The sequence below is a fragment of the Pezoporus wallicus genome, unplaced genomic scaffold (genome assembly GCF_028554395.1).
Source record: "Pezoporus wallicus isolate ANWC-B61680 ecotype Strahan unplaced genomic scaffold, APGP_CSIRO_Pwel_v1 contig_11693, whole genome shotgun sequence".
Classification (NCBI taxonomy): domain Eukaryota; kingdom Metazoa; phylum Chordata; class Aves; order Psittaciformes; family Psittacidae; genus Pezoporus; species Pezoporus wallicus.
The window spans coordinates 747,541-759,793 of NW_026642504.1; the positions used below are offsets into that span (position 1 = coordinate 747,541).

The window sequence follows — 12,253 nt, forward strand, 5'->3', positions numbered from 1 at the left end:
TATCTATCATATCTTTATTTACATATCATGGGAACACACATGCAACATATCACAGAATTTACTACAATGGAACAGCCTGTCCCTATCTCCTGTTACCAAAAACCTTTATTTCTGGCTCACTAGGAAAACTATCACTTCCCTAGAAAGCTCCTAAAAATAATTCGTAAAAAGAACAGACTTGGCAGGGTAATTAAATGAGTGAGAGCTGCAGGCTGGGATGTCCTGCCACATCCTTGCAGAAACCAGGTGGTTCTCTGGAAGCTAGGAAAGAAGGACTGGATGGTCCCAAAGAAAACAAGTAGTGTGTAACATAAGGAATACTGTCTGTGGCAGTGAACAAGGGAGAGAGCGTGAGCTCTGTCAGAGGGGCCCCTCTCACCTTCCTGATGACCTGTTTCCTACCTTTGATTCCACCTGGATGCTACAAGCTTCCTATCCTCAGGAACCTCTGATCCTGAAGGAGGCTCTACCTTTCTTCTCGAGTAATAGTTAAGGGGTAAAGTTTAAGCTCATATCCCATTTGACCTGAAGGATGGGTCATATCTTGCCTCTGTTGAGAGGAGGAGCTTGCTACCATTAGTAGAATGGTAGTCATGGTCACCTCTTACTAACCAGGAGAGGGAGACCCAGCTCAATGGCAGGAATGTGCTGAGGGAAAGGAGGTGGAACGCAGTCCTGGTACAGAAAAGCCTGAGGCCACTCAATTTACAATGAACACTAGCTTCAGTTTAGTTGGAACGTGGCATGTTCCAAGCCTGCAGCTTCAGTCATTTGCTTGACTTTTCTCCTCTAATTCCCATTGCTAGGTATAAACAGCTTGACCCCAGCTCCTGACCATCCAGGCAGGAATCCCACCCTCCTAAACATTAATGAATGATCCCTGCTCTCCGTTGGCTGACTCGGGCTCCACGCAGCGCCCTTTCCTCCGGGTCACTCTTCGGTTCCGGTGGAATTTGGCATAACAGCGTAGCCCTATGGAAAAGACACGTGTAAGTGAGCAGGAGGGACCAGGGCTCACTCCAGCAGTAACATCAGACAGTTAGCTCTTGGCCTCAGTTCATAATAGCCTGCTGCAAGTGGGGACAGTCGCAAGGCTGGGGTGCCTGGGCTGTGTCAAATGAGATGGCAGAGAAACGCCTCACATGGACAGGGCATATTGCTTTCTGGGCCCTGCTGTTCTGCTTGGATCACTGCTTTGGTGTGGGATTCACTGGCTCAGGCAGAAGTTTTCACTGCCTTCTTGAAATGCCATGAATTATCCTGATTGTTTCCAGTGATTTTATGGAAGTCCTGCTTGGTTTCCCCCTATTACTTCCCATTACTGTCTAAGTGAGCTCTCCACTGGGAAATTACTATAGACTTGATGTGCAGCAGCAATGGCAAGGCAGCTACCCTTGCTGTTTATTTCCCTGAAGCTTCAGGAGAGGAAGGAAGAGACTTAGAAGCATTATTACTGGGAGGTCCGATTCAACGCTCACTCTCCTTCAGTTTCTGTTTTGGATGCTTGAAGCACAGGGTCTGATGGAAGCTATCTGATATAGCATTGATGAACACTAGGGTGGCAAAAAAGGCATATTAGTTGTAAGAAACATGAGTAGTTATTCTCCCATGGAGAGTGGGAAGGCAATGGGAGCCTCTGCTCAGGGTAACTCATCACTTTCTGACACTGATTTATCTTTTGGTGTCTATTGCTTGACTTTGCTACACCAGAATGAGAGCTACTTGGGCCAGACAGGGCCAATAATTCGTATGAAATGCAATTCAAGAGATTTTCAATGGATTTTCAGTTTGGTCTTTGGGGTTGGCAGGAGGCGATTTGGTCATCCTAGAAACTGCAGCTCTTTTTCCTTCCAGAGCAGGCAGCAGCAGCAACAGTGCCAGCACCCCCAGAGTGGGGAAGACTGAGGATTTATAGCTTTTATAATGAGACAGCCCATAAACTGTCCTTGAGTACTTGTACACAGGAGACCCAGCCAATGTCACAGGTCACTGAGCAGCCCTTTGGAGTGCATGTCCCTGGGCTACTCTGTGACCCACTGCTTTAAAGTTGGGTTTCTGCCCCTCATTACCAATCCCCCCAGGGCAGTCAGGCCTCCCAAAAGGAGAGCACACAAGATCAGAGCTCTGCTCTTATCTTAAGAATCTTGTCTGTCTTATGTGGACACTGTATCTCTGGGGATCTTTTTAATGCTACAGAGGATGCACATTTGGCATCAACTTAGAACTAGCGTAAGGCTACAGCAGGGCCAGGGGCAGCCCTCATTAGGCTTGCAGAAACACTTTTCTATGCTAATCTATCAGAACATCATGTCTGATGAGGACCTTCAAGTGTTACATCACACACTCAAGGTGAAGACTGTCATTTAACATTGCAACTCCAGGAAAGCAGTCTGCTTACCTGGGTAAAAAGTAGGTGACTGACCTGGTCAGAGTCACTAAGTACCTAACACAGGTCACAAAGCTTGGTAACCAGAGTTTTGTTCTAGCCTGGACCTGATCCTGAACACGTTCAGACTAGTAGAGTGCCTTTCAACATCATAATGCAACTGTCTATAAAGGGCTGTGGATCCTTCAGAAATAGGTTTAAGAAACAAACGTCTGTGTCCTGTACACACCTACTAAATTGCTACAAGTTCAGTTGAAATTAACTCAGGAAAGCTGAGGCATAAGGTCATGCAAAACAAGCACAGTAGGCTGCTTTTGTAACCTGTGATAATTGAAAGCATCATTAAAGTGTTAATATATTATGGCTTCTTCTGTTAGGGTTATAAATACTGGGATTTTTGTTCTCAAGAGGGAAAACAAGTTGTCTCAATGGTCACATTGTTAATCAGTGGCAGGGAAAGGCTAAAAGCAACAGAGCTTGGCTTCTATTTTCATGTACAAATCACTATTCTGAGTCACCACAGCCAGCTATGAAGCCAGCTGGAAGGGGGAGAGCAAAGAGCTGAGCTTACCTTCAGTGCACATACAGTCATCATAACACTTGTTGTTAAGGCCTCGATTGTGTGGTTTGCAGAGGTGCTCACGCAAGTCACAGCAAGAGCCTGCAACACAGGAACAAGGCTCAGCGCAGCTCATTTATCCCCCTTCCCCTGTAGGGCTATTGACCCCCACGACAGCTCAATGGTACAGGCATTATCTGTCTCAACACACTTAGAGAGCCTCTGCTCTTCCCTTTGCATACTGCTTCCTACCAGTATTAGAAATCAGGATGTTGTATTAGAACCTGGGCTAGGTTTCAGACAACCTCATGTTTGGAGGAATGACTCCATAAAGCTGATTCTGACCTGGGAAGCAGTCAAGGTGATGATCACAGGGCTCTCCTTCAGCCATCACTGTTTCATTTCCACTGGTGGGGCTCTTACTGCGGCGTTTTTCTGTGGAAAACAAACAGATCCCAACAGAAAATTTCGTGCTAGTGTTTTCATTTTGGAGACTATATTGTTCCAGGGAAAAACAGCCTCAAACTTGTGGAGTTTGAACTCTAAACCTTCATCTCCTCCCTATTTCTCAACCCTCCATCTATCATTCTTCCTCTGCCCTCAAACTATGCATCCAAAATGAGAAACATGCTGAAACTGAGTACAAAACAATCAGCATTATGCTTTCTCTCTTTCCCCACCACTATGATCTCACATCCTTCATCACTGCTGTGAATGCTAATAAGGGATGAGCCTTACAGAAGGACCTTAGGAAAGAGGACAGGGAGGTTTAGCACCTTTCTTTTTAGCAGATGGCCACATTTCTGGTTTGAGATCCTCATAATCTGTCCAGTCAAAGAGTGCCATATCTAGGGTGGGCATCACATCCCCATCTTGCCTGAGGCGGGCCTGCAAACCACAAGAAACCAAACAGACAACAGATTACACTTGTGTAGTGACCCTGAAGTCTCTGCAAATTGCCCTGATGCTTTAGACATTAAAAAAGACTCTAAGATTCCCCCACTCCATCCCTGTCTTGTTCGTTGGGAATTCTTGTCATCTTATTTTCAAAAGGGAAGAGCTTTCCCGTGTTGCAGCTGAAGCCAAGAGGGAAGTTTCCACTATGTGAGGACAAAAGGCAAGCAAGGAGCATTAGAACATGCTGCCTCTCCAGCAAAGTGCTCCTACTGCTTCTCTGGTACTTAAAACTGAAAGATAAGGGAGAAGTAGGGCAAGGAAGAGGAGCAATGAAAGGAAATGTTTGTGAGGAAGAGGTGTTTTGATGTCTCCAAGACAGAAAGCTGCTTTTGAGCCAGGGCTCTGGTGTCAAGCAAGCACTGACCTCTGACTGGAAACAAAAAGGAAACTGGACCTTATCTGCAGGATATGTCTGCATCAGAGGTACAGTGCTGGCTCTTTACCTGTGACCGTGGTGATGTGGCTGGAAGAACAGGAGGCTCTTCTGTGGAAACAGCTAGTTCCAGTGCAGTGATGAGAAGCATGGTGGGAGTCAGACTTGTAGCTTCCTCTGCCTGCAGGTGTTGAAACTGTTCCTCAAAGCTTTCAGGTTTCTTGTACAGGGGGCTTGGCCCAGCATCAGGAGTCTTCCCTGCAGAAGGCAATAGGTATAGTAGCATTAGCTTTCTCATCCCTTTTCTCCCTGAGTGCCATAGATTCTAGTCAAAGGAATTCAGATTTCATCATCAGTTTTCCACCACCCTGAACTCCTGTTCAGACCAGTGTAAAACAGTCTCATGTGGTATTAGATCAGGTCCAGAATATATGCATCTTGATTTTTACACTCTTAAGTTGTACGTAATGGTCTAGTGAGAGGTGTCCCTGCCTATGGTGTGGGGATTGGAACTAGATGATCTTCAGGCCCTTTCCAATCCAAACCATTCTTTGATTCTATAATCATACCTTTGTGAAGATGCATCTATCTCATGCCCAAGAAGCAAGGAATTTCTTCTTCTGGTCTCAAGAACACAAAATGTACCTGATTAACCATTTTAAAACCAATGGATTAAGCTGCTGCAAATGCATGTGAACACATTCTCATTTGATTTTAGTAGTGGGTTAGCCCAAGTGAGGACCTACCTCACTTGAAACAAGAATATCTTCACAGCCTAACCCCTACTTTTACAAAGTATTACTTTAAATATAGCCCTTAAATTAAACCAAAGAAACAAGGCCTGTTTTGTAGCCTGCAAATGGTGTTTTAAACCAGCTTTGTTGCATACTGTTCTATATTGCTTAACATGAGTTGTTTAATCAGTCCCCTGAGAAAACAACAGAGCTCTTCTTACTGATGCAGGGAGGAGTGATAGCTGGAACTCAGAAATACTGACACCCAGAACTCAACAGATAGTAGATTGACACAAATCTCCTGCTTTAATAGAACTAAAGATGTACCACACCATGCCACAGAGCCACACACCCACAACTGGACCTGCAAAGGGAACCAGTCCCAGTCAAACACAGCAACATTTTGAAGCAATTAGGGCAATTTCAGCTCTGCAAAATTAGTATTTTTTGTAGTTCAACATAAATATAGCAGAATACAAGCTCTGATGAGAAGAAATTGATCTTCAAGCGGAGTAGTGGTTTGTATTATTTCTAGTTCTCATCATGCTTCGAAGACAGTGGTTGAGCATGGCTTGGACATGTTTGTTCGTAAATTGAACCATTTGCTAACAAACCAAAGCAGGCCACCCCAAAACAACCCCTCAAGTCCTTGGAACGTTCAGAGCTCCCCTTTAAGGCAAACCAGGTCATTTCCACAACATTGAGGCCAGCAGTAAAAACCTCTGGTTCTGGAGCTCCCCTTTTTTCTCATGCCTCTTTTGTTTGGCAGATTTCTTCCCAGAGCAGGCACTCATCTCACACCCTCCACACCCCCATGTGGCTCAACCACAGCTGCATCTTCTTGCCCTCACACAGTGACCCAACAGCCCTGGAACTCAAATACCTCGGTGGTGTTTCAGCCTGTCCCTGCGGCTGTGGCGCCGATGTTCTCGGTTCTGCTTCTTTCCTCTCTCAGAGCCAGGGGACTGGTTCTCCCTCTCAGGGTACGGGAGCTCAAAGCCCAGGAACACATCCTTGTTCTGTTTCAGGGCTGCCGGCTGTCCCTCTGCCGCCAGCTCTTCCACAGCCGGAGCTCCACTACCCATTCTGAGGGCCTCTTCCCCCTCTGGCTGCCCTTTAGAAGGCATGGCCATGGCATGGACTCTCTCCTTCTTGGCCAAGCCATGCTTGTGGTGGTGGCCGCTTCTGGGCTGCTGCAGCCACATGTCTTGGTTTTGAAGATGGTTGTTGTTCTCTGGGACATTTTTGAGCTTCGTGCCAGGGTCCACGGAGACTGCAAGGCTGATGTCAGGAAGAACCAGCATGCACAGGAAAAGGAAAGGAGAGAAGGTGGAAGAAATTGCCATAATCCTGGGTGCTCTGCCTCTCCTGCAATTAAAACCAATAAAGTAAGCAACCTCTAGGGACTGCAAAGGCAAGCCAGATTCAGGCCTAAGACACTTAGGTGAAAACAGTTACGGTGTTCAAAGCTAGAAGTGAGTTCTTCCCTCCTTGGTTACCTCCTCTCGCAGCCCTGGTTACAGCAGCAGAGACACACGTGCAGGGCCTGCAGCCCTGAAGGGTCCCAGTTTCATGTGCAAATGAGGGCCATCAATCAGCAGGACACTTCCCTTTGATTCCTCAGCGGCCCCCCTACCCTCCCATTCACAGCCCACCATATGAGGAGCTGGGACTGGCTCTTGTGGACCACAGCTCCAGCACAGCACCAGCTGCCTGGCCAGAGCTGTTCCTGCCAGGCTGGCATCCCAGGCTTGGCTGGCACTGGCCCCTCCTCACTGCTGGTGTCCTTGCAATGAAGATGTCAAGATGAACAGAACTGGAAGCAGATGGCAGCCTCGAAGGACCAGCAACAGCCCCGAGCAGCTCAAGATAGAGACACATGTACATGAGCACACGTACTGCTTCAGAGTGGCTGAAGCTGGGCAAAGGGAAGAAAAAGCTCTGGAGATTTTGTGCTGATGCCTCACAGAGAAACAAATCTGCTGCCAGCAGAGCAGGAGCTGCTGGCCCAAAGATCAAGGGGCAGGGAGGCAGACTGAGCTTGTCCCACTTTCCCTCCTTGACCCCGCACTGGTCACCACCTCACCCCACACCAAGGTGAGCCCGTCACTGGGAGGGTCATGTAAATCCAAGGAACACTGAGGCCGAGTCCCTCAGCACAGTGGCTGCAGACTGTTCTCATTCATTCTGCTCCGCTGGATCTTCCTTCATCCCTGTGTTTATGCCATCAAACGTGGCTTTGGGACATTGCAGATTAGATTTCTCTCATTCAGTTACTCTCCACCATCCTTTCCCACAAAAAGGGGAAAAGCATTTTCAGCATTTCCAGTGCAGCCTTTCACTTTGCAGCAGCTTTCTCAGATTGTCCCTCCCAATCTGGGCAGCTTAAAGCCAGTTTCCTGTTACTGTCAGAAAACCAAAGCTATGCTTATGTTTGAGAAAGCCTATCACAGTTACAGCCACAGCTCTTCCCTCAACCTACTCCCCATCTTTCCTGCACCCCAGCATCCAGTTGGACTGGATTTCCACCTGCCTGTTCACCAGCTGAACCACATTGCTCCATAGTCACAACAGCTTGTGTTTCCCTGCTGCTCGACCAGCAATGGTCACGTCTGAAGGACAGCAGGTGGCATTCTTTGAGGCCAATCTCAGTGAGTTTTTGTGGAACTGGCAGGAGACAACCTAAGAATAACACCTGGCTCTTCCTTTCCTCTTTTTGTTCAACCTGAGACAGATGTGGAGGGGTTTGAGTCAGTGAAACCTCTGCCATCAGAGTAGCCCCAGCCTCCTACAGCACCTGGGGATCCTAGAGGGAGATGCCTTCATCCTCTTGACTGAATACTATGAATAGTATTTTATTGGCAGCTACTTGGGGCAAAGGAAAACCAGACTGACAGCTAAATCTATTAGCAAAGCACTTGAAGTCCTACTCCAAAACCAACGGGACAAATAGCAACCCAGCAAAACCCAAGCTCTGCATCCACAGTCTGGTTTTTCCTAGGATTTTCTCTTTGAGAACCAGAGCAAACCAACTGGATCAAGGCATCACTCAGAACAACTCAAAGATCTAGAAACAGCATCTTACCTTTTCATCTGTAGGCAAAATGCTAAGAGTGCAAGTGCAAAGAGAATACAAGGTGAGTATCTCCCATCTCCCTCACACAGCCGTGGCCCCTTTGATGGTGAACCTGACAGGCACATTAGCTGCAGATTCTGGCTTTCAGCAGGACCAGAAAGCAGCTAAATGCTTCAGGGCAGTTAAACAGAAGGTCTGCTTCAAAGTACAGGGGGTATTTATTCAAGCTGCCCAGCTGTTTTGTTGGCATGGCACAGGATGAAAGTGGAGCTCAAGCACAGGGTTGCCTCAGCTCAGCACTGCCTGAGAGGGCAGGATAACACACTGTGCTACGGGGTCTCTGGGAATCACACATTAATGATGCAGATAAACACCTCTGCTGCACCGTGGTCAGGGAGAGCTGAGCTGCCTGTCAAACCAAAACAGTGTGTGGAAAAGTTTTGGTACCTTAGGTTACTGCAGCACTGCTGTGCTAGGGACACAGCCTGCTCTTAACCACTTGTGTCCAGGCTCTGATCTGTCTTTAACTTTAGAAACCTCTTCTGACCTCCTTCATTTTCCTTACCCTACAGAAGCAGTAAAATTCACACTTCCAAAAGGCAGCTCGGTAACACAACAGCATCCCTAGCTCTTCTCTGTGCTCAGGTCCCTCAATGTCTGAGCAACAAGGGAAACTCCACCATCAACTCTTTGAGGACCACGGTCCACAAAAGACAGTGGTAGCCTCAGACTTGCTGATGTGGGTGTCAGAGATGTTCTCACACTGCTGATGCACCTCTTCTTAAAGGGTAAATCCTGCCCTGAGACATATGTCAGGCGGAAAGAGGTCTGAAAGGTGCCTTTCTTAAATTGCTCTAAACCAAATACACACAAGTGGAGAATCCATCCTCTTCTTAGGGTTCATATATTAATAAAGGACATAGGGGAAGTACTTTACCAACTTAAACTGCCCTTAGAGCTCTTCACAACCCCAGACCTGCATCCCCCTTACTCCACCCAATGCCTTGCACTTCCTTTCACACCCTCAGGATTACAACCACCTGCCTCCCGAGGTAGCTGCTACTACTAAGGAGAAAATGTGTAAAGCAAACATAAGGCCTTAGAGCTACCCGGGGTGCAGGCTCAGGGCTGATGAGTGAGTTGCAGTTCTGTCTCTCAGCCATTATTTCAGTCCATTTTGGGTTAATACTGGATGGTCACAATCCTGTAAGGGAAATTAGGGGCGGTTTTTGCATCTTGGGTAATTTTCCCTGTGGGGAGTCTCTTTCTCTGGACTCTCCTGTACAATTGCTATTACTCTGCTCTCTGCTTGTAATGCACACAAACTCAGGCATTTTTTCCCTGTATAAATACAGTTATGTCACTTGGATTTGGAAATAGGCTCTGAAACGGCCCCTGCTGTAATTGTTTCTCATTCGACAAAGCAGGAACATCAGCTCAGCTACGTTCATTCACATATCTCACTTAAACCATGATACCTGACAGTCCTAGCTTTAACTTTTCATGTTCTTCATGTCACAGCCAAGAGGCACAGAAGTCTTGAATTGAGAAATAGAGAATATCAAGACCCTTTGTCACTCCAGACCGCAAATGGTGCGGTTTGAATGCTCAAGGGCTGAACCAAGAGAAACCCAAGCACGTACGCTGGGACAGATTTCTCTTTGGCTCTGATAAGCTCAGACTTTGGCAGATTTCCTGGACTCCAGACAAGCCCAAGCTGCAGCAATAGACACAGTGCATGTGCATCTACATGGGTGCTCTATGTATGTGCATGTGTGGCAGGGATGCTAGACAATAAACCCAGCTTTGTGTGCCAGGCTCCCTGTAAATAAGAAGCCACAGGGTGATGGATGGGCTTGGGAAGGCCTGGAGCAGAACGGATGGGGTAGGCTCTGGTAGCTGACATGCAGAGAGCTGGCTGGAGCCAGGAGGATGGCATTGTGCAGATAAATGAGATTTCACTTCCCTGCTGGGTCTCTTTCCATCTGTTTTTCTGTTTCTGAAGGCAAATGCTGGGAAGCTTCATAAACAATCTGCCAAGAGACCTTCCCATTTCAAAGGGTGCTCTCCCAGCTTCCTCCCACCCCCAAAAGCACACAGGTAATCTTATATGCACCCTTTTCTTTCCCTGCCCAGGGTAAAAGTAACAATACTTTTCTTCTCTCCAACATTTCTGAGTCCCCTGCTCACCAATCTCCAGTTCTTTTGGGTCCCTCTTTGGAGCTGCCCTTTCTTAGGTTTCCCGTATCCGTCATCACCTTTCCTCCCTACCTCGCCATTCATATTTATCTGACTCCACAGATTCCTTGTCCCCTGTGACCGTGTTTGGTGCGAGAAGGACAGAGCAGCTCAGCAAGTCACACTGTATTGGAGGAGAAGAGGGGCACATGAATGAATGAATATGCAGTACCCTCTGCTCTGCTTCCCTCTGGGACTTCCAGAAGTGGCTGACACAGCCATCAGAGGCGTCCTGCTATCAAACAGAGTCTACGCTGCCCAATAATGAGATTAAAATAGCAATGAGGCTGAGATTAGCATCCAAGATATAGTCACTTGCTGTCAGCACAGCAGAGAGGACTCTCCAGTTTAATGCACAATGCCGAGTGACAAATGAGACACAATCAATAGCAGAGGTCGTTGCTCACCCGGCTGGAAAGCACCCGCCGGTGTGACAGGGAGAACAGGGGCACATTGAGCCCGATCCTCACTGCTGGGAGAAGTGGATGTGTCCCGCCTGGCACAGCAGCCAGGCTGTGCTTTGCCCCTTTTTCCTTGCGTGTCATTCTCCCTTTGAATCAAAAGGCATGGGATTAATGCCTCCTTCTGCAAGGGAGATGAGCTGGGGATACAAACCCCTTTCCATTAAGCCTTTGGTTGACGGGAAGACTTCAGGTGTGAATTGGATAAACGTCACTTAAATCCCACAAGATGAATTACCAGCTGTAATAAGCCATTAACTGATGCCAGATTGATTTAATTCAGAGGCGAGATCTCACTTTTACCAGCAGAGAACAACCCCCGGGTACTCAGGGGCTCGGTGCACGGGAGCGCCCGGCTCCGCAAGCACAATGACTGGGTGGGAGAAGCTCCCTTCAGTGCTCAGCTACTTTCAGAGCCGGGCCGTACCCCTGCGCTGCCGCTGCCGGGGAAGGGGGGACCCATCTCGGGGCTGGGGGGAGCTTGCAGGAGCCCCTGGAGTACCGGGGACCTGGGGCGCTGGGACTCCGTCCCCGCACACCCCTGCAAGGTGCGCGGCGCTGCACAGCGGGACCGGCAGTGCCCGGAGCCGGCTCCCGGCACGGGTGACAATGGACGGGGCTGGCTGAAGGCACCGCGCACCGGCGCTGTCCGAGCTCGGGACTCGGCTCCGCCACCGGGGGCACCGCGCTGGGGGTGCCCGTTACCCCCCAGCCTTTGTCTCCTGGGGGGCGCACGGAAAGTGGGAAAGTGCCCCCCGCTCCCCGCAGTCCGTGCGGGAGCAAAGGGAGGTCAGACCTGGGGAGCCACCCCCGGGACTGGGCGCGGGGTGAGCGCGGAGCGGGCAGCACTGCCTACCTGTGCGCGGCTCCTCGGTGCGGGCTGAGCCCGGCGGGCAGGCGGGGCAGGACAGCGGCGGTGCGAGGGGAGGCAGCTGTGGCGGGGGGCAGCGGGTGCTCAAACCCGAATGCAGGAGGAGGAGGAAGAAGAAGAGGAGGAGGAGGAGACAGGGGGAAGGCAGTGGGGGAATGTGGAGAGGAGCCGGGGCCGCCGGGAATCCCGAGGGATTGGGGTGCATGGTGCGGGGGAGGTGGGGCTGGGAGGGGCGCGGGGGGACGCAAGAGGCGGGTGGTGCGGGATGCTCCGGCGGGGCTGGAGGCGGAACAGCCCCTGCCCCAGGCAGGCACCGGGGCGGACAAAGAACGGAGACAAAGGCGGGGCGGCCCCGGGGGCAGGTTCCCGCTCACCTGCGCGGGGCAGGGCAGGGTCCCCGCTGCCCGCAGGGGCTGCCCCGTGTTACGATAGCGGGGTGGGAAACGGGGCTGTGGGACCGGGGTCCCCCCGCTTCCCGCACCGGGTCCCGCTGCAGCGGAGGGAGCCGGGGGCGGGGGAAGCGGCCGGGAACCGCTTGGGGGCGCTGGAGGAGCCTCGGCACCCGACCCACCGCGGCCGCTCCTCCCGCCGCCAGGGG

At 49.9% G+C, this 12,253-nt stretch overlaps 1 protein-coding gene across 1 annotated transcript; it reads right to left on the reverse strand.

Annotated features, from left to right (window-relative positions):
- Positions 1–11,878, reverse strand: DRAXIN (dorsal inhibitory axon guidance protein). Its single transcript, XM_057430788.1, has 7 exons — positions 11,641–11,878; positions 5,893–6,377; positions 4,346–4,533; positions 3,722–3,833; positions 3,291–3,380; positions 2,958–3,047; positions 1–972 (listed from the first exon to the last, which is right to left on the reverse strand). The coding sequence occupies exons 2-7, from the start codon at positions 6,353–6,355 to the stop codon at positions 860–862; spliced, it is 1,056 nt and encodes a 351-aa protein (XP_057286771.1). The 5' UTR covers positions 6,356–6,377; positions 11,641–11,878; the 3' UTR covers positions 1–859.
- Positions 11,879–12,253: the final 375 nt, after the last annotated feature.